Source organism: Sinocyclocheilus rhinocerous, unplaced genomic scaffold, assembly GCF_001515625.1.
Source record: "Sinocyclocheilus rhinocerous isolate Xijiao unplaced genomic scaffold, SAMN03320098_v1.1 scaffold933, whole genome shotgun sequence".
In the NCBI taxonomy this organism is placed as follows: Eukaryota; Metazoa; Chordata; class Actinopteri; order Cypriniformes; family Cyprinidae; genus Sinocyclocheilus; species Sinocyclocheilus rhinocerous.
In genome coordinates, this window is record NW_015654506.1 from 573,748 (window position 1) to 596,000 (window position 22,253).

A 22,253-nucleotide genomic window follows, 5' to 3' on the forward strand; every position below is an offset into this window, starting at 1 on the left:
CACGGACACACTCCTCGGAGCGTGCCCGGCGAGAGCGGAGCGCTTAACAGCGGGCTTCTATTTTTTTTTTTTTGTTCATTATAATATCAGGCATAATATGCTTGCTGAATGACAAAAAGCTGACGCTGGTCTCACCGCACGTGCTTTTATAGCTCCTGGTCATTACGTCACATGAGGTTCAGAGCCCGTCACGCTGAAGGGCAGTCCCCTAGCATTTCCGACGCAGCTCGAGTTCCTGAAGAGGAACTTATGCACACAACTGAGTAGGATAAACTTTTTGCGCGTAAACTTTACTGTATAAATTCCACCATGCGCATCAAAAAAGTCATGTGACTTTGCACGATGGGACGGGATAACTTGACTCACCAGCGGACTGATCTCGTTGCACAGCATCTGAAATGTTCTTCGGTCGTTCTGGAATGCCTGAGCAAAGTCTGCCATCAAAGTAAGTCTGTTTAATTGTCTTACACGACTGCGTTCCCAAATAGCAAGCATCCACCTCCAAAAGCAATGACAGTATTTGTGTGAAAGATTTCCTTGCTCAACCATTACGGTGCTGAATGACTAGCTGAAATTCTTGGGGAATGATTGGCACCTTGTGGGACCATCACAGACAGGCACAAAATCTTTTTCCAGAAGCTTCTCATTCGCTGTTCCTTGCTGGTAGAATGATCTTCTTAACCCTACACAGACAACTAAATCCCTGACAATATTCAAGAAAGCAATCTCTTCAATTAACTGCATCCTGCTGACTCTTTTGGAAAAAAAAAAAACTTCTATGCCTTCATAAATCCCTCCCTGTTCAAGCTTGTATAGATGTTTTAAACATAGTATTTCTAGCACTTCTTGTTTTATTGCCTCCTTAAGATAAATTACTTGTATTTTGTAAGTCGCTTGGATAAAAGTGTCTGCTAAATGAATAAATGTAGATTTGTCTAAGAGACTGTCTAAGCTGTACTGTATATCCTCTCTAAGTTCTCTGTAGTTTCAGCTTTTGAGTTTCTGCACATCTGGGTGTGTGTGTGTTAGCATTAAGTTCACCACAGTGTGTGTATGAAGGTGATGGTCCTGGGGGCAGTATGTCAGAGCAGATCTGTGCGTCCCTGCCCACTCTCATAGCTCTGCTAATGGAGGATGTACCTGGAGGTCACCTTCAGTGTTTCTTCAGTCAGAAAACACGATAAGTGTTGTTCCTCAGAGCTTTTTATCACCTCCCTTCCTGCTCTCCATTGAGTTTCAGTACTTTTTCATATTCAACCACTACTTTGTCAGCCCCTCCGCACTTCTTTTAGTTGGATGGAATGATTGTAATTGCAGTCGAGGGATTTCAAAACACAGGTCGTACAAGTATTCAGATGCAATCACTGGCTTTGTTAATGGAACGCACCTTGACAATTGGACAAATAACCTAATTTTCTTTATCCTTCCTTTCGTGTTTCTCTATTTCCCTCCCTTCGACGCCCACACCGACGGCCGAACTCTAACACTGATGTTCCCCGTAATATGACTTGAAAAACAAAGCGCTTTACAACAATTACAGTCGATCTCTCTTTTGCTTCAACCCTGCAAATACAGTATGAACTCCCTAATGTGAAATAACTGTAGCAACTGGCTGTTCAAATCTGTTCTGTGCATTGGGAGCCTTCATGCTAATTCATCCTCAGAACTCTAAATACAAATTAGGCTTGTTAAACAGTATAATGCATTCATTAGCAACACTGAGTAGCCTTGTTGTGCGTCGAGTGCTCCTATTCATTTCTCGCTCTCACTTCCTCCCCCCTCGCCTTTCTTCTTCATCTATCTATCTGTCTCTCTGTCTAACTAATTAAAAATTTAAATATCAGTCAGCTCATTGTGGTATTATCTCAAGGAATGCTAATTAACACATTTTCAAAAGCAGTAATTGCAACCTTGAGGATGTAATTTAAAGGGCCTTGTTCGTGTGTATGGATAATGAGAACGCCGTTCTCATCAAGCCTGAGAGACGTCCGCTAATAAACTCTTGGAGGGAAGATTAGACGGGTTGGGATTTGAAAGTTGACCAAAATTTCTGTTTAGTTGAATAGGGGAACTTTCGGTAGTATGAATAGTTTAACCCCACGGGTGGTTAACCAAAAGAACGGTGTGGTGGGCTGGTAAATGAAAGGCTGTAGGTTCAAATCCCACAACGGTTGATCTGTGAAATATCACCATTGTACTCTTGATCAAAACACTTAACCTTGGGTTACTCCAGACGGATTGTCCCTGTAGAAACTGCACTAAGTCACTTTGGATAAAAATGTCAACTACATGATGAATTAGTTGAAATTAAGGTTTTGAAGTGAAGGCAAGATGTCCCAATAGACAGGAGAACAAGCCTTGGTAACTTCTGAGAGATTTTTGATCTCAAAATATGCCTTTTTGAGGTGTGTTGAGAGTGTGTATGAGAGTGTTTCAGGCCTCACAAGTTCTTTGTATGAATGCCATTTTACACTATTTTATCTATTCATTTTGAAAGCACAAGAAAATACATTATTTCATGCACATTTAAACCCACACATTTAAATTTACATATTACGTTTAAATTTATATACTAATTATATTAATGATACCATGGGTAGGAAATTTTCTATCCAAATTCATTCAAATTAATGTATTAATTTAAATATATATTACAATTGTATTATGTCATAGAACGCTGGAAAATCTTCATGAAATTTACTTCAAAATTGTTAGGTCTGAGATCTGCATCAGTATTGAGGGAAGTTAGAGGAGATCTGTCAAAGTGACTGTGGCAAATAAGTTCACTGAATAGGTCATTTCTGTTGGGGAACACATACCGGATGGCAAAACCGACCCTTAAAAGTAGGAAGCAAAAGCCACAGAGCTTTTAAGATGCTTGTTTTCTGTTGCAGTGGGCGGATGCTTTCAAAACCATGGCCAGGGTTGATTTAATGGCTGACTGGACACATGTTCTCTCTCTACAACTCGTCATTTCTCCATCTCTCTCTCTCCACACACCTTTATTTTGCTCTACCTTTTCACCCCTTTTCTCTGTCGTCTAAGTTTTATAACCAGTGCTGTACGCCAAGCATTCATTACTCTGGATGACCATACATGGTTTAGGACTTTCTCTTTGACTTTTGACTGTTGGCTTTGCTGTGCCGTTGGCTGTATTGTCTCTGGAACGTTTTGTTTGCTTTATAGTGTCATTTGGTTGATGGTGTTTTGGGTTAAATGTGTTTTAGTCAGCTAAAAGACATTTGAGTTCTCATCACAGACAAGTTCCAGTGGTAATATTGGATTTTCCAAGCCAAAATCGGTTGCATGTCTTGTATCCAAGTACTATGCACATGTTTTTGGCTGAACACCGAATAAACAATGACTTTGGCTTTTAGGCTGTGGCATTGCACTTCTAGCCAAGGTATGAGAACAATTAAAAAAATGTCCATTTATTCAGGTTAACAGCCAAGTAGTAGTTAAGTTTTATATGTTTTTTTTTTTTTTTATAGTAAAACATAAGCGCTTATGTTCATCGCTGGTTTAATCACTGTTATTTTGCAGTTAATATAGTATATTAGGATCTGGAATAAATTATCACATTCATTTATTTTGAGCCAGAGAAATACTGCTCTGATTAAATTATAAGTAATATACTAATTATGGTTATAAAATCTATTTCTTACTCCTTAAGTAACTTTGTTTTGTTAGTATAATGCAGCTCTGTGAGACAGAAGTCTGGAAACTACTACTGCAGAAAGTTACTCCATAACTGTCAATATCAGTTCGATAAGCAATTGGATGGATTATAGATGAACCGTGTCTAATGTATTCACACGCTGCAGTCAGCAGGCACTTGACCGACGGTTCTGCTGATTTCAAATGCCTTCTCACAAATAATGCTAATTATCCTGTTTGAGCTTTGGGAGAAGGTGTTTACGTCTTACTCTAATATATGTTTAATAATGAAAAAATCTTATAAAATATTATAGCACATCCAAGCAGTTTTTACCCAATTACACACACAAACTCATATGCACATCAAAAAGTTTTAGACGTAACAGGAACCTTCACATCACTACTGACACATCTTCATAATATTTCACCATGTAGGCCATATTTAATTTTATATCACGAACATAAAGCTCATTTCCCCCCTCCCAACAGACCATCAAGGCGACGTCCCCTCTTGGTGACCCCAGGGTTACTTACAACCTGGAGGAAGGTCAGGTTCCCGAGACCAACATGCCTGTGCGCTTCTACATCAAGCCTAACCGGAGGGACGGTTCTGCCTCTATCTTGGTGGCAGAAAATCTAGACTATGAGACGACGCGTTTCTTTACACTCCGAGTGCGTGTACAGAACGTAGCGGCTGTACCACTAGCTTCCTTCACCACTGTCTATGTCAACATCACAGGTGAGAGATACCCTAATCTTCTGTAAATTACATCAGAATTATATGTAAACGTAAATATGAGTACCACACATTTGGGGTAATTTTCTATATATAACATTTATTTATTGAACATTTTAAAAATAGATGCACTTTTAGTATTCTTTGATGAATAGAAAGTTCAAAAGAACAGCATTTTCTGGAATATAAATCTTTTGTAACATTATCAATATATGGTACCATGTCTAGAAATCATGGTAACACCATGCCACTTTATACTTACTTTAAGACAAAGACAAAGAAAGAGAACAAAAATGCATAAATCTGACACAATGATAATAGTCCATGTTGACACCTCTCACTAGTGCGCTACAAATATGCCTCGACAACCGGTTCCACACTGCCTGTGTGCCCTCAGAGAGGTAAACACATTTGCAGTAGTTTAGCAATCAGCATTTCATGCCAGCGCGGTTTCTCAGAAGCACAGCAGTGTCTGATCTGATCCACTGATTGTGTTTGAGCCGCTGACGCTAATGTTTTTTTTCCCTTTCTTCATAGCTCATTTAGCCTGTGTTGTGCATTTGTACACAAAAGTGTTCTCTGCTGTCATTGAGTGTATGTGGAAATCCAGAGCGCTGATGAGTGCATGACAGGCGGAGGGTGGGGGGCGTAGAGCGGGGTTCTGTGTGTGTGTAATAGGAACAGTGAAGAGCTTTGGCACTAACACACAACACTTGAGACCACATGAGCATTAATTAAGAGGAAAATGGAGATTGGAAAAGGAGACAAAAAGCCCACGGAAAAACTAGTTTAGAGGGGCTGTAATCGGCGAAGAGCAGAGAATCCAGACAATAAACCTGCATTAAGTGAATCCACACATTAAAACCTGCACTTATTCTTGCCTAACTTATGCACAGTTAACCACAAACCAAACGTGATCACAATGAACGAAGCCGTAAAATAAAAATAATGAAAAGACCAACAAATGACCCTAAAAGAGACTTTTAAGTCACACTTAAAAATGCCATTGAATTAAATATAAAATATCAAACCAAGTGGGGTATATTTTAAAGAAAGACTGCAAAAGCTAATTTTTAAAGTTAAATGGTTTCATTTTTTTTAAATTCTATAATAGTAGATATACTGGTACTTTATCACAAGTCAGAAATAGTGAAATATTCAGAAAAGTGAGAAATGTCAAGAATCTTTTGATTGCAGGTGCATAATTTTGTGTCTAATGCAATTAAACTTCAAATACTTTTTGGGGCCACTGTATTTACACTCTTCCAAGGTTCCAAAATGGTGTTTTTGCAGTGATGCCATAGAAAGACCATTTGTTCCCAAAAGAACATTTCAATAGTTCATAAAACAACCATTTTGAAGAACATTTAAAAAATCTAAAGAACCTTTTTCGACTATAAAGAACCTTTTCTGCATTTGAAAGGTTCCATGGATGTTCAAGGTTCTTCATAGAACCATTGATGCAAATAAAGAACCTTTATTTTTAAGAGTGTACTAAAAAACAAAGTTTTCCGCTTATCTAACGTGTCCAAATGAATCCATTGGACAATTTCCGTAGTGTTTCATTTGTAACAGATTGCTCTCACTCTTTTTTTCCAGATGTGAATGACAATGTTCCCTTTTTCATGTCATCCACGTATGAGGCGACGGTCCCAGAGGGTGCGGAGATCGGCACTTCAGTTGCTCAGGTCTCAGCAACTGACCTGGACTCTGGTCTCCATGGAATGGTGAGACTCTTCTGATAATGTTCCCTCCTGGTTCTCTCTAAAGGCCGATTCACACTGCACTGACAGATGCAAAGAAATTGTAACACACATCTTCGTGTTTTGTCGGATCAGTTTGTTACCCCTGTTCGCCGTTGGTCTGCATGTGTTGGTGCTGTGTGAATTGGCCTTAAAACTCTCAAACTACCTTGAAATGATTCTTAGAATACTTGATGCAAAGTTCTTTTTAAATCTTGTTTGGCACTCTTTCCTCTCTAGATTAACTACATCATTCTGAAGGATCAAAGTGGCGACTCACAGTTCTTCAGCATTAATTCCTACACGGGCATCATCCACACCCGGGCCACCTTCGACCGTGAGCAAAAAGGCTCCTACTTAATCGAGGTCCAGTCTCAGGACAGCTCAGAGTCGGCCCGACCCGGTCAGCAGGGCCAACCCAACACAGGTGTGATCCATCAAGCATGTCTTCTTAACCCCTTAGTTACTCTGTTTCCCCCTTAACCAATTACAGCAGGGCACACCAGCCTCCAGGATGAACTCCATTCATTAAGACTTCAATGAGTCACGCCTAATGAAGAACTAATGCCATCCCAGGGATTTCTGTGTAATATAGGCTGCGTATAATATAATAAGGCCGCAGTTTTAATATTAAACAGTCATTAGGATGTTTAATACAATTTATAGAATAAATCATTGCTACAAGTTTTCACAAATAATAATTTCCCATTAACACTTTCTATGAAGTCTGTGTTCTTGGAAATGTGTTTTCAAAAAAAGCTATATGAGACCATTAAGACTTTTATTCAGCAAGGACGCATTGATCAAATGAGATTGATACAAAAATGTTTGTTTCAAATCACTGCTGTTCTTTTGAACTTGATATTCATCAGATATTCCTGAAAAAACTGCATCAAAGTTTCCACAAAAATATTAAATAGTTTTTAATATTGATAACTATTGATAAATGATTTTTGAGAACCAACGCATATTACAAAGGATCATGTGACACTGGAATAATAATTGCTTAAACTTACACTTTGCCATCACAGGAATAAATTACATTTTAAATATAGTAAAATAGAACACAGTTATTTTAAAATATTTCACAATATTACTGTTTTTACTGTGTTTTGAATCAAATGGAGCCTGGTGAGCATAAGTTTTCAAAAACATTTTTAAAAATTTTGCCAACTCCAAACTTTTGTACGGTTGTGCAAATATATACATATACGCACATATTTACATTTCACTTGAGCTTCGATGATAATTACATTTCAACATACAATGAATGCCAATGACTTTGTTTTTGTTCTGTTGTCCCATCTTGGTTTGAATTATAAATTAATTATCCATAAAGAACGGCTTTTCTCTTGAGAGACTATATGCAGTGATGTGATCTGGAAGTAATGCACACCTCTTCTGCCCTTTAGACACAGCCTACGTGAGGGTTTTTGTCACAGATGTTAATGACAATGCTCCAGCCTTCTCCCAGCCTGTATATGAGATCAGCGTGGAGGAAGACAAAGAAGTGGGCTTTGTGGTCATTACCGTTACAGCTAACGATGAAGATGAAGGTAATTTATTTTTCGTTGCGTGTAGGTGTATCAAATATCTTATTCAGGTGGTCCTGTCACTTGTCTTTAGTTTGTGGTTTTTGTTGTTTTAGTTTTGTTAGTTTGTGCAGTGATTTCTATCTGACAGCCCACTGATATATTTGACAGAGATGGAGAAGGAGGGGTTGCAAAAAGAAATTGAGCGAAATAAATCTAGGTGGAAAATTCACTCCTTTTTGTGCTGAGCTTGTTAGCAAATCTCTGTGGTGAATGTGGGTGTAACAATTTCAGCACCCCATTTGATGTTTGTCTCTTTGATTTGTTTTTCTTTGTTGTCTTCAAGAAAAAGAATTAAATAAGTAGCAGGCCTTCTTTAATGATGGAAGTAAACCCTTGTGTGAAAGATTTTGCGTAGAAATTTACATGAGATGCGTGACATCTGAGGGACCAGGCAAAAAAACCATTGAGATTTTTAAATGGAACGGAATAGGCAGCTCTACACTTTTGAAAAATATACTGAAATGATAAAAGTAGTGTGTAATGGTAGATTTTTGACAAAACTCTCGAGAGGCTTTACCAGGTGGCGTAACCAGAGATTAAATGAGAAAGAAAATAACAAGTGTATTAAACAAGCTGCACAGATTCATTCGTATATTGTCTGTCAGTCAAACGAAAAAAAAGTTTTTTAAAGAAATAGTTCACCCAAAAATGTGAATTCTGCCAGTGACTATTGTTTTATTCTGAGTGCTGTTTTCCATATGGCACCACTTTAATGCCATAAAAGGTTCTTTATTCCATGACTTGAGGAAGAGTCATGAGGAATGTCCAAAATCTAAATGTTTTGTTATCCCCTGTAGGTCTTATCTTATTTGATATTGATGCACTATGTTTGATGCAGGTTACATATTTTACAGGCTTCTGTAGTTTAAATATTTTGACATGGTTTTTAAAAAATAAATATACAGTGGTGTGAAAAAGTTTTTGCCCCCTTCCTGTTTTTTTAATTGTTTGCATATGTCACACTTAAAAGATTCAGATCATCAAACAAACACTGTAGATAGTAGTTTTTTTAGTTTTAATTTACTTTTACTTAAATTTGTAGTAACTTTGTTGTATGCTTTTGTCATTTTAATACATATATTATTTCGGTTAACTTTTATTTCACATAACTTTTTTAAATGGTCGAGTAAATGCTGACAGAATTTAAATTTTCTGACGAACCCTATTCTCTTTAAGATAGCACCGAGAGGCAAAAATAGGGACAACATACCATTTTTGTTGTCCAATCCGCACCGCACAGCAGCATACTTTTGGTATTGTTACCAAAGTATGCTGAACCCCTCAAGGGCAAGCTAAAACTGCAGGGAGTTCATGTTTATTTCAATAGCGCACAGACTTTGCAATGATGTAACTATCACCATTACACCATTTTACACAAGACAGCCTGTATTTTTTTGTCCCTGTAATGTAAGATGCCAAAATTAGCATGTGTACAAGCATTGCTGACAGCGTACTTTACCTTAATGCTATGCATTGTTTGACCTCTGAAATGAAACTTGGCTGTTTAATAAATGTTTTATTTATGTCTTTAGAGAGCTCCATATCCTTCAGACAATCTCAACACTGCCTGAAAACTTCGCCTTAGCTGCTGAAACCATGTGAACGCATGAGCGGCTATGAATTAGTCAAGCGAACTCTCGGTGGTCAGTTAAATTTGCATATTCTGGAGGGACTTCTACTGTTGATTTTGTCCTGTTGGAACATTCGGTCCATCGCTCTTTCCTCCGACAGCCATAGAGTCGCTCCTGTTAATCTGAGCGCGACAGGCTTGGACAAATCACCTATCCGTCCAATGTAGCGTGGCAGACTGCCTGTCTGCCCACCCCCTCATTTCTCATCCTCTGCCTGTAGAATATTCCAGGCTGTCACCTCCACACATCTCGGTGACATGATTCCTCACCTGATTTCCATCAGGGCATGGTGACTTCGGCTCATCTGTCAACATAAACAAACAGGCGGGAGCACGGTGTCTCTCACGGCGACGTGGCTTCACCTGTTACATATGCATGACAAATTATGTGTGGCGTGGAGCCGTGTCAACAAACAGACTGAAGCGAAGGAGACAGGGGCAGCGGGATGGAGACGTGCAGGTGTCTGATAGCTCATTAATGATGAGACGCCTGCGCCGCCGTGGAGATGAGAAGGGTGACGTGACCTGCCACGGCTGGATGGACAGTCCGGAGCTGAGTGACAGCTAATATCTCACAACTGTCATGAAGGGGAATGCAAATTGAAGCTTGATGTCCCTCTGTCCCCTTCCTGCTTTGAAAGGCACAATGAATGAGATTGCCATTAAAATGCAATATTTCTTATTACGCTGGGGATGAAAATGGGGAATAAGAATAATTAGGAGCTGATTTGCAGGAGAGAAGGAATTTTATGGTCCTGTTAAGTGTTTCCTAAAGCTGATTAGCAGTGCCCTCTCTGAGCTGTTCATTAAACTCCAGACTGATTTCAAAGATGGAATATGTAAAACACACCGAACTTTCTTCAACAGCCGAATGAGCACAAGGTCTCCTGGACTTTCAGCTGTCTTTCATCACCAATGACCATTCTATAGATCACATAGTTAGGTTTAAACTGGTTGGCCTATGGTGGCGCTGTGGGGAGGGCCGCCATATGGCCCAGCTAGTCATTAAGGAAGCTTGCTTTTGGCAAAATCACTGGAGCTCCCCTCAGCAAGTGTCACAGCATATCACACTTCACAACCGTGATGGCCGTAGCCAGGATGAGCATGACACATTCTAATGAAATCCTCACACATCACACCCAGTTGGTGTTTGTCTCATAGAATCTGATCCAGACTGGTAAACAGAGCTGGCGCGAAACTAGAGCCTTTCCGACCTGCAGTGTGGATAAAGCCATTTGGGGTCAAGTTGGGGAGATTTAATATATCAGTACATACAGTATATTCAGATGTATGGGATTTCATATATCAGCAGAGATAGGTTATTAAACATTTGGTATATCATTTTTATAATGAAACTGCCATGTTCAAAGGATCAAATTGGATTTGTTTAATGATGCATTGACTTAGAAAAAGTGTAAACAAAAAAAAGTGTAAAATATGTACAAAACCGTCTGTGTGACATTTGTTATGTGTATATGTATGTTGATTTCAGTATTTAAGCACAATCATATCATGCCTGTGTGCATTAGAGCTTTCTTGTCCTTTATGTAATCCTCATCAAATGAGCACAGATTAATACTGACATTCTCTTTTTATCCAGCTCAGCCAAGCTTAACACTTCCTAGAATGCTAACGCTTCCCAAACCCCCCAAACAGGTGCCAATGCCAAACTGCGGTACCAGATTACCTCCGGGAACACCATGGGCACGTTCGATGTGGAGCCAGAGGTTGGCACGATCTTCATTGCCCAGCGGCTAGACTATGAGCAGGTGCAGCGCTACGAGTTACGGCTGGTCGCATCAGATGGAAAATGGGAAAACCAGACAATGGTTGTCATTAACGTCATCAACCAGAATGATGAGGCACCCCTTTTCACTCAGACTGAGTACCACGCTAGCGTCATGGAGGAACTTACAGAGCTTCCTGTCCTTGTACTAGAGGTGAGGGGTTAAAATGCTCAAACAGACACAGGTAGTTGAATGAAAAAGGCAATAATGTTGCAGAGAAGAATATCAACCTTTTTAAAGAGATATGAAATAATTTTGTGAGTGTCTTGTACATGTGCTATAAATTAGTTCCAGTTTCGTTATGGGTTTATTAATGTCCTCATGTAGTTTAAAGCTTAGAAAGAAAAAAGAAAGCCTATTTGAAATGTATATTTGGACACATCCTGCTACGGTTGTCATTCTCTGCTAGTGTGTCTCAATATTGCTGTCTATTGTGCTGTCAGTGTAAAAAATAGACTTCAAAGGCTTCGCATAAACATACCGGAAAAGAGGCGGAGAGAACTATCGGCATTCCTTTGCTGTGACTATTAACTTTTAATTGCCTCATATGTTCTGTGACAAGTGTGTTGAATTCTAATATGTATGCCTGTTTTTTCCCATCTGTTCTTCACACAGGTCTCAGCCACGGATCCAGATCAGGAGGCGGACCAGCGTGCAGTGCGGTATTCTCTACATGGGCAGGGAGCTGGTAGCGAATTCACCATAGATGAGATGAACGGTAGGATCTTTGCCCAACGTCGTTTAAATCGCGAGGTTCGCTCGGCATGGCAATTCCTGGTACTTGCCACTGATGAGAATGGGGCAGGTCTTACCGGGTTTGCTGATGTTCTAGTCGAAGTGCAGGATATCAATGACAATGCACCTGTTTTCCTGTGTGCAACGGACAACTGCTTTTTGGGTCACGTGCCTGAGAACTCCCCAGCGGACACTTCCATAATGGAGATGCGAGCCACCGATCTAGATGATCCAAAAGCTGGGAAGAATGCTATCCTTACCTACAGAATTGTGCAGAATGTGCGTAATGAGATCAATCTGAACCTCTTCTCCATCAACCCAGCCACCGGCACAATCTATACTGTTCTTCGCTCTTTGGACAGGGAAGTGGTGGATCGATACCTCGTTGTGGTAGAAGCTCGTGATGGAGGAGGACTTTCAGGCACAGGAACAGCCACCATCATAGTCTCTGACGTCAATGACCATCCTCCAGTGTTCACCCAGAGGGTCTACATGGCCTCTATGCCAGAAAACTTGGACATCAACAGTGAGGTAGTGGTAGTGGCTGCCACCGATGGTGATGAAGGTGAAAATTCGGTCATGACGTTTTGCATCATTGGTGGAGATGAAGACCGCAAATTCTTCATCGAGACCGACAAGGTGAACCGTCATGGCATAGTGAGGCTAAAGAAGAAGATTGACTTTGAAAAGCCACATGAGCGCACATTCAACTTGACAGTCAAAGTGGAGGATGCTGACTTCTTTAGCCTGGCCTACTGCATCATTCAGGTGGAAGACTCCAATGACCACGCTCCAGTCTTCTTCCCACAGTTCTACGAGGCGGGATCCATGTTCGAAGATGTTCCAATAGGCACCATCGTGACACAGGTGACAGCCATGGATCTGGACTCTGGTCAAAATGGGAGGTTCACATACAGCATCGCCCCAGAATCCGACCCCTTTCAGCAGTTCCTGGTGGATAAGAGCGGTTGGGTGGTAGTAGCGGACTCTCTGGACAGGGAGAAGGTGTCTCAACATAGGCTTATGATCCTGGCCACAGACATGGGCAGCCCTGCTCTGACCGGCTCTGCCATCGTGATAGTGATCGTACAAGATGTCAATGACAATGGACCAGAGTTTGAGGCTCCATATCGGCCCATTCTGTGGGAGAACACTATTGCGCCACAGGTCGTTCACATGAACGACACATCCATTCTGTTGCATGTTATTGACAGAGACACATCATCCAATGGAGGGCCTTTTTCCATTCGTCTGCTGATGCTGACCTCTGACGTTACTAATTTCAACTTGACTGATTTGCGGAACGGCAGTGCCATGATAACCGCTCTCCGCAGCTTTGACCGGGAACAGCAGAAGCAGTATCTTCTCCCCATCCTGATGATTGACAGCGGCTCTCCACCAATGAGCTCCACCAGTACACTCACCGTCATAATTGGAGATAAAAATGACCATCCCCATGCACCTGGACACAGCGAGTTCATAGTGTACAACTTACAGGGTATGTTCCAAATAAATGTCACAATCTTGCTACTATGGAACTGAAATTCAGCTGGATGTCATTTACATCCCTTATGATACTTTGATATATACCATGGTACTGGAATTAATATACTATGTTTTTTTATGGTATTTCCAAGAATACCATGATACTACCATTGTGCAAAATACCATGGTTGCACTTTTTGAAAGTGTCAGCATTTTAATTTAGCATGATATTTGCTTGGTACTCAAAAGTACTTCAAAATATACCATGGTAAATGTGTAAAAACCGATGGTATTGCCATTGCTACATGTCCAGAATACCATGGTAGTACCATGCTTCACTTCCAAAATACTATGGCATTACTTTAAGGTACTTAAAAATATTTCATGGTAAATGTGTAAGAAAAACTTTGGTACTGCCATGGTATATTCCCAAAACACTATGTTTTTTAAGCCTTCTTAATATATCACATTTTAGGAAAGGAATATAGTATTACTTGATATTTTTAGCATTTTTCTCTTTTCTCTGATGGAAATGCATTAGCCTTTTAATACGAATTCGTCATGTAACTCAAACATGGCATGATGCTAACAATTTACTTTAAATCCCAGGTTTAAGAGGCACATAAACAGGAGCCATTTTAAAGGATGTTGATTTCATGACTAACAGGATTACAGCATTTCGTTTTGCCTTTTGGAGAAATGGCAATGCTGCATGCTAATAGCATTGCATCCCCCCCACTGTGCTGTTTAAGTGGGTCCATATGTGCCAATGAAATGCTCTGCTTTTTGCTTATCTTTTTAAAGATATGTCTCCTCCGCCCACCCACACACACGCATCGTCCCAGGTATCGCACAGCCTGGATGGAGGTAGCTTTTCTCTAACCTCATTATGTATTTTCCCCAGGTACACTCCCCACGACGGTGCTAGGACAGGTTCAATCCCCTGACCTTGATGATTGGAGCGAGAAGGTTTACAAGTTCGAAGGCAAACCCCCCAGGTGCTTTGATCTTCTATTGAAGTTTGATTCAAACTCTACTGTGTCAAGTGACACTTACAAGAGAAGAAAAAAATAACAAAAGTGAGAGAAAGATAAAGGATGAGAGCGTGCGGAGCACGGAATATTAGCTTACTGACATCTTGCCTGTCACTCGCCTTGTTAATTTCAAAATTCACTCTGAAGTGATACACGGGTTCTCTCCTAGTAACTGATAAGAAAGATTACGTTGGCTAGAGGTTCTCTCTAATGAGCTGCATCTAAGTTATGGTCTTTGTCCAAACCAGACTCTGTGGCTCATGCCAGCGATGGCACCTTTAAGCAAAGTGATTATGCTAACACTCCAGCAAGCAATGCCAACTCAATCAGTTTAGTCTCGAGTTCAATCACAGTCTATTTCAAGTTCCATCCAAAGCTGTGCCCAACGGTGTGTTGTGGAGGATCTGCTCTCATTCATTTGGATAATTAACACATTAATACATTAGCAGTTTGATGCTAGCTAGTGTGGCACATCGCTTGGCACTGAGAGCGTAGCTTCGATCCAAGCAGTTTTTCATTTGCTTACTTGACAGTTAAGTACCTAATTTGGCACCGGAGCTGAAGGTTACCATGGAGGTGGAACTCTATTCCTGTTATATGAACATGATTGAATTTAATTTGAGCAGTGTGACTACTGTGAGTTTAGCGACCTTGCTGCACAATGTTTGAAGTTACAGGGCCAAACATAGGTTCATAGCAAAACACCATATTAAGAGCCATAAACCAGTGTTGCTTTAATAGACGTGTCATTTTCATTTTGTGTCCTTGTCCTTTTAGCTCATGCTACAAGACAGAAGCTCGTCACTCACACTAGTTTGCAATCACATATGCTACAATAAATTTTGAAATCTGGTTCCAAGAGAGACATGAGCAACAGCCAATGACATTGCGAGTCTTATTTTCCAATTATTTTTCAGCTTGTGCAAAACATTCCAAAAAATTATCACAAACCCTAGAATCAACTCTTGCATTACTATGTGCTTTAGTTTATGTGAGAAAATGCAAATTCAGGATGGTGGATATGGTCAGGGAGGCATTTGTGCTTCTCAGTATTTTTGTGGAAAAGTTCAAAAGAACAATTTAGTGATGGTTTATACTTAAAAGCAAGAAAAATGTGCACAAGACAACACTTAAAAATGCAGGAGAGATAATACAACTGTGACCTAGACAGAGAAGGAGTGTATCCATACAAAAGAGAGAGAGTGAAAGAGAGATTGGTGCAGCCCAGCTGTTCCTGGAATCTCTTATCCAGAACAGCAGAAGTATCCCTGTCATGGTCATCACATCTGGAGATGGAGACAGGAGTTGGCATAAATGCTTTCACTGATATACACACTACCATTAATAATACAGCTTGAGTCATCTTACAGCATCAGTGCTGCTCTCTCATGTGTGATGATGCAGGAATGAACCTTGGAATGAATCTCCAGTTACTGTTTGTCTAAGTTTAAAGGGATCGTTCACCCAAAAATGGAAATTCTGACACAATTTTTGACAAAATATGATTTTCTTTCTTCCGTCAAACACAGAGATGTTAGACAGAATGTTGACATTGCTCTTTGTGCTGTTGAACTCCAGCAAAAACAAAAAAGCAACATTGAAGTATTATAAAAGGCTTCCTTCTATGTCTTGTACACTATATTCCACGCATTCTCCTGAACATCTTAATTTACTGCATGAGTAAATGAAACATTTCAAATTTAATCCTTATTATTATTATTCTGCCCTCACTTTGGTGTCTCTCTTCCCGAAGTTAGACAGATAGATAAACTCTTCCCAACACGTAGACTTGTGGGAGAATGCCGCTTTATTCCAAACCACGTTGACTGTGTATGTTGAAACAGAGTGAAACTACAGAAAGGAGAATTATAGTGTAGCTATAGTTATCTCTAAGAATACAATAATGTCTCAGTTTACTGTTATTTATCGTGTATAGTTCTTTCATAGCTTTATAAACAATAAATTCAGCAAATTAAATACAAATTAATCATAAAAACTTACAGACAATTCTTTCTACAGATGATCACAAGATGAATGGCTGCTACAAGACTGTAGTGTGAAGTTCTACTTAAATAAGGCAACTAACTGAATTTAACTGACTTAGAATGTTACTATGGTAACTATATTTTAAAGGAAGCTACATGACTAGGTATCAGAATTATAATCACTACAAACATTAAACTTAAATAGATGATCCAAAACAATTATAAATATTTAAAGGTGGTTAATTGAGATGATCACAAGTTTAATCTTAAGCCATGCATCCTTTTGTAATTCTCATCCTTTTGCCCCATTGAACATGAACCCACACAGGCAGTTCAGCCTGAACCAAAACACCGGTCAGCTGAGCATCCGAGAGGGAACACCATCTGGATTCTACAGCCTGCAGGTGAGGGTGGCAGATAAGAGCTGGCCTGACGTCACCTCATCGGCCGAGGTCACGGTGATGGAGCTGGAGGAGGACATGCTGAGGAATGCTGGGTCAATCAGACTGGCCAGTGAGTGACTCTTCCTTTCCAAAGACTAATATCTTAATAATATAGAAGAGTTCGTTTTTGTTTTGATTTATTAATCTATTCAGTGACAGGTTTCTGCATCATTTTCCTGCATCATTCTTAAATCATTGAATATCTGATATTAGAAACCCAAATGCATTTTAAAAATTTGTAGCATTTGCATCCCTGTATTCCATTTTTTTTTAAATTGCCTATTTTTATGCCAAATCATTTGGTTTTACCTTAAAAGTTTGTGCATCACATTTCAATGCAGATTTAATAAATCTGTCACATGTAATGCAGGCTGATATTGATGAATGAGCATAATGCAATCCGCAGCCTGAGAGTAAGTGCTCTTACTCATTTCACATTTGCATAGAAGTCTTAGCATAGAAGCGACAAAATCTTTCAAAATAGTGTCAGAGAGAAAATCATATGGCTAAAAAAAAACATTTTGGAACAATGAACATTTTAAGTTGTTCAAAAAATGTTAAGGAGCAGATGTGACCATATTAATAAATATGCTTGGGTTTTACATCGAAATCAAGTTCTTTTTATGTGTGTTTGATATGCACAGACCTGACTGCAAATGAGTTTTTCCGAGCATCAATGAATGAGGAGAGCCGATACGTGCGTCTCCGCCGCCTCTTGTCCGACCTCTTACAGACTGATATGGAGAATGTTGATGTCTTCAGCCTGGCTAGTGGCAGCCAGCCAGCTCAGCATCACCTCAGCGTGTGGTTTGCCGCCCATGGCTCGCCATACTACAAGCCCGAGAAACTCCACGGCTACGTGGCAATGCACAAAGCTAAGGTGACAAAGACAAGTGCACAAAAACTCACACTTTCACACCAATCCACATCTCCTGTGTTTCTCACATAGGCACAGACATGGAGTCTATGAAGCCGTTCACATTTACATGCATCTCACACCTGCACTCAGAGACACACTTTGCAACGGGTCAATAAATATTTCATTTCCATGTAAGGTATGAGATGGTGGACTGTCGCTTTGGGCCGGGGAGGTGAGCAGGGTTTCTGAAGGAGAGTGAGGGAGGAATGGATAGAAAGAACATGTTGCTCCCTGTGCAGCATCCACCAGTCTATAAATCAGGTGTAGAGTGGGCGCTCTTCACAGCCCAGCGTGGTGCTAATGCTCTCACCGAGATGATGTTGATGCACTACACAGGAAGCTGCTCTGACATTTTTAGAGCCGCTGCTGAGGGATGTGATGGACTGCCCTTGAGTCCAGAACAAACAAACACACTCAAACTAACAACACATGTACAGAAATGATTATGGTGAATCACTTGTGTTGCATTGTTCCTCTTGTAAATTGTTTTGGATAATAATGTATTTGGATAAAAAAAAATTATGCTAAAGAAATAGTTCAACAAAAATGAAAATGTAGTCATTCAATTCTTATGCTCTTGTTGTTCCAAACCTGTATGACATTTCCTTTACTATGTTTCCAAGCAGTTTTTTCCATATGATAGTATTTTATTTCATTTCATTTCAAGGTGTTCTTTTATTTATAATTTATAATTAGTGAATATTGACTGGTAAAATAAAGGAAATACAACAGGTTAAAGGGTGGGGAAAACAATAATTAAGTAAAGTCAATGAAAATTTTAAAATTAAAAGATAACATTTACTTGAATGTATTTTGTATTTTATCTTTTTATTTTATTTAATTTAATTTGTTATCTAGTTGTAGTAATGTTGGGTGGCCGACTGTTTCAATATGTTGTGCAGTTTTGCTTATGTGTAGAAAAAAAATCATTTAAAAAATGTATCAGTCAACAAATATAGTAAAAAAGGAAAGTTGTGGAAGTAACATTAATTCAGTAAGTAATTAAATAGGATTTGTTGTTCTCTTTCAGTTGGAGTCTGCTCTGGGTGTAACCATTCTACAGGTCGGGGTGGACGAGTGCGCCTATGCAGCCTGTGGTCAGACAGGTGGCTGCTCTAGCAAGGTGACATTCAGTGACACCCCTAAAACACTGAACAATGGGAATGTCTCTTTGGTGTCTGTCTCAGCCAAAGCGAGTGCTCAGTGTGGTTGCCTCGCTCAAGAGGGCGTTCATCGGCACTGCTCTTCATACTCACTCAACCCTTGCCTGAATGGAGGCACCTGTGTGGATAGTGAAATAGGCTACAGGTAAAACAGACTAGCGTTCTAGCACTCGTCTTGTTAATAATTGCTTGTTTTTCTATATGATAGAATAAACGTTGTTTATTCATATAATGCATTTTCACTTTTGGGGAAGCAATGGCTGATCTACCGCTCTGCTGCAGGTGTAAATGTCCCCCTATGTTTGATGGGCCAGAATGCCAGCAAACCAAGCACAGTTTCCTTGGGAATGGTTATGCTTGGTTCCCTCCCATAAGGCCTTGCTTCCAGAGCCACATCTCTCTGGAGTTCATCACAGAAGCAGGCAATGGCCTGCTGTTCTACAATGGCCCAATGGGAACACCTCAGCCCGGAGAAAAAGAGGACTTCATTGCACTGGGTATGTATTGTATGCATAATTGTCGCATTTCACAGTTTTTTTGCATAGTGAATAGTTTTAGTAATTTTGTTCTGTGCTTTTGTCATTTTTATCATTTATTTATTTATAAAATAAATAAATGATAAAATTCTTGCACCGCTCTTGTTTAGCCTGTATATGCTCCCACTAAGTCAAATAATGAGAAAGAACCAAATCGCCTATCACAGCTATGCAGATGATACCCAGATTTACCTAGCCTTATCTCCGTGCTATACAAATAAACTTGCCTTGCCTTGCCTATATTTATAAATAGATTTATTTTTATTTCAAGTCATATTTATTTTTAGATTGCTTTTAGTTTTAGTAAATTTTAGTACTTAAACTTATTTCAACTAGTTCCTAGGGCAACATTTCTAATTTTAAATTTTTTATCTAAATTTTAATCTATATTTTATTTTGTTTCAGATTTATTTAAATTGCCCAAAATTAATTCATTTAATATTAGTTAAAAATACCATTGGGGGGGGGGGCCTGAACAAAGCCTTTAAAAACAATCTCAATAATGGAGAAAACATCTGTCGTAGTGCCATCATAATTTAAGTTTCTCTTCTTATACTGCATGACATTAATTCCCTCTACCAATTAATTGTGTTACTAAAATCGATTAATGGCAACAAACACAATCTAAAGTGAGCCATTAATTATAGATGCTTGTAAATGTGTGTGGTCAGCAGTGGTGTGAATGGGGTTTGGGTCAGCATTGATCTTGACCCCAAGTCACCGGTGAAGGTCACATATTCAGATTCTGTGCCACCTGTCCAATACTGTATTGTGCAACTGGTCATATGATTTCAGGAAACGACCCTCCTGTGGCCTTGCATAAGCTTACATCATCAGTTTGGTACATGTTTTTATTGAACTGGGGCCAAAACCCTCCACTGCAGTGACAGCAATTTCAAACTGACCACAAATTGATTGCGAATAAGCATTTTTTACTGCTGGGGTCAAAACCAATCTTAGGGGGCATAAAACAGCATTAGACTTTCATGTCACATGTGTTTGCGGTACCGGTGTCATATGCTTTCCTATGATGAGTTTGAGAACTTGTTAAAGGTGAAGTGTACTAGTGGCACCAAATAGCCTGGGGTCAAATCTATGTGATTGTTTTGCCATGTTATAATCATCTGGACAAAAATCTGCATGATTTTGAGGTGTTATTCATGTTCGTGGCACAAACAAGACAAGTTACACAAGTCTTCAGGCCCAGAACTGCCCTTTTTTCGTGTTAATTCACAGTTTCCGCAAAAATATTATGCAGCACAAATGTTTCCAGCATTGTTAATAATTAAAAATGTTTTTGAGCACCAAATCTGCAAATTCAAATTATTTCTGACGGATCATGTGACACTGATGACTAGCGTAATGGCTACTGAGAATTCAGCTTTGCCATTACAGGAATAAATGACATATTCAAACATATTAATTGTAATAATATTTCACAATATTACTCTTTCTAATGTATCTTTATCAAATACATGCAGCCTTGGTGAGCATAAGAGACTTCTTTCAAAAACATTAGAAAATTTTACCAACCCAACATTTTTGAATGGTACAGTGTACCTCTTGGCACTCATATTAATATTCCGTGTGTCTTCTAATGAAATTCCATGATTCTGTTTCTTTCATTAGAGCTGAAAAATGGAGTTCCTGTGCTGAGTGTGAATCACGGTTCGGGGACCCTAACACTGCAGCTGCCCATGAGAGCCGCTGTCACAGACCGCCGCTGGCATCACCTGGACATCATCAGCGATGGCAAGGTACGAGCGTCGATTGAAATGAAGGGCATGTGACCAGGATGAGACACTGGGCATTTGCCATTCCTGGAGGTATTTTTGTTTGATTTTATAATGTTCTCAACCTCACCTCAATTTCATTGAAACATGAAGCTGTCAGAGAGTCCAGATCATCACATAGCTTTGAGGTTCACACTGGGTAAAGCAGATTGTGAGCTTTATCACCCTCTGGGATTTGGGTCTAAAATATTCCATTATGAAACGTGACCTCTCGTGCACTCAGATGGTGTAATGAAGTTAAATCATTGTGTGTGTGTTTGTGTAGATGGTACAGATGATTCTGGACCAGTGCTCTGGTGCCATGGTGAACGAAGTGGAAGGCTTGGGAGCTGAGATGTTTGAGATTGATCAGTCGGTGTGCAAGGCCTCCGGAGAGACGCCAGGCAGTGAAAGGTAAAATTAGATTTTTGTATTTACAGAAATACCCTGCTGAAAAGATCCACTTAGACCATTTGCATGCTGTCCAGGATTCCCAAGTTTATTAAATTCCAAGTTTATTAAAGACCCCATGAAATGAAAACTAGAGTTTTGTGGATTTTTGATGGCATCAGAATGTCGCGGCCTCATACCTTTAGCCCATCTATATGCTAGGGTCTTTCTTTTCCAGGACAACACATCAAATGTTGTTAACTTATCTTTCACTCTGGCATATACAAATATTTGTTTTATAAATGCACTCTAGAATACCTTCTGCCTTTAACTAGCAATAGCAAGTAGCAAATCATTGTTTCTGGCTGTGATGTAAACTAAATGCCGCATCTGTTCATTTCTCTTCAGGTTTTTGGATGTCTACCAGCCTCTCCAGCTGGGTGGGGTTAAAGAGACACACTCACTCCATAGGTCACACCCCCATTACAAAGGATTTGTGGGATGCATGAGGAACCTGGTGGTGGACAGTCAGGTAAAACCAGTGTAAATATGTTTATTCATCTAGGTGCTACTTTGTTTTGAACTTTTTAAGTCTGTTCTGTATAGTGTAGCTTTCTGGAGGGAGTTAAATATAACTTAACAAA

At 39.6% G+C, this 22,253-nt stretch overlaps 1 protein-coding gene across 1 annotated transcript in view; it reads left to right on the forward strand.

The window, feature by feature from the left end:
- Positions 1–22,253, forward strand: part of LOC107717379 (neural-cadherin-like) — a 122,630-nt gene that overhangs the window by 91,909 nt on the left and 8,468 nt on the right. The window contains exons 13-26 of the mRNA XM_016524107.1: positions 4,147–4,396; positions 5,993–6,120; positions 6,376–6,562; positions 7,548–7,691; positions 11,017–11,300; positions 11,763–13,380; positions 14,272–14,365; positions 16,715–16,899; positions 17,474–17,709; positions 18,779–19,056; positions 19,194–19,408; positions 21,077–21,204; positions 21,506–21,633; positions 22,018–22,141. Of these exons, the coding sequence (XP_016379593.1) occupies positions 4,147–4,396; positions 5,993–6,120; positions 6,376–6,562; positions 7,548–7,691; positions 11,017–11,300; positions 11,763–13,380; positions 14,272–14,365; positions 16,715–16,899; positions 17,474–17,709; positions 18,779–19,056; positions 19,194–19,408; positions 21,077–21,204; positions 21,506–21,633; positions 22,018–22,141 (3,999 nt within the window). The remainder of the gene's footprint in view (positions 1–4,146; positions 4,397–5,992; positions 6,121–6,375; positions 6,563–7,547; positions 7,692–11,016; positions 11,301–11,762; positions 13,381–14,271; positions 14,366–16,714; positions 16,900–17,473; positions 17,710–18,778; positions 19,057–19,193; positions 19,409–21,076; positions 21,205–21,505; positions 21,634–22,017; positions 22,142–22,253) is intronic.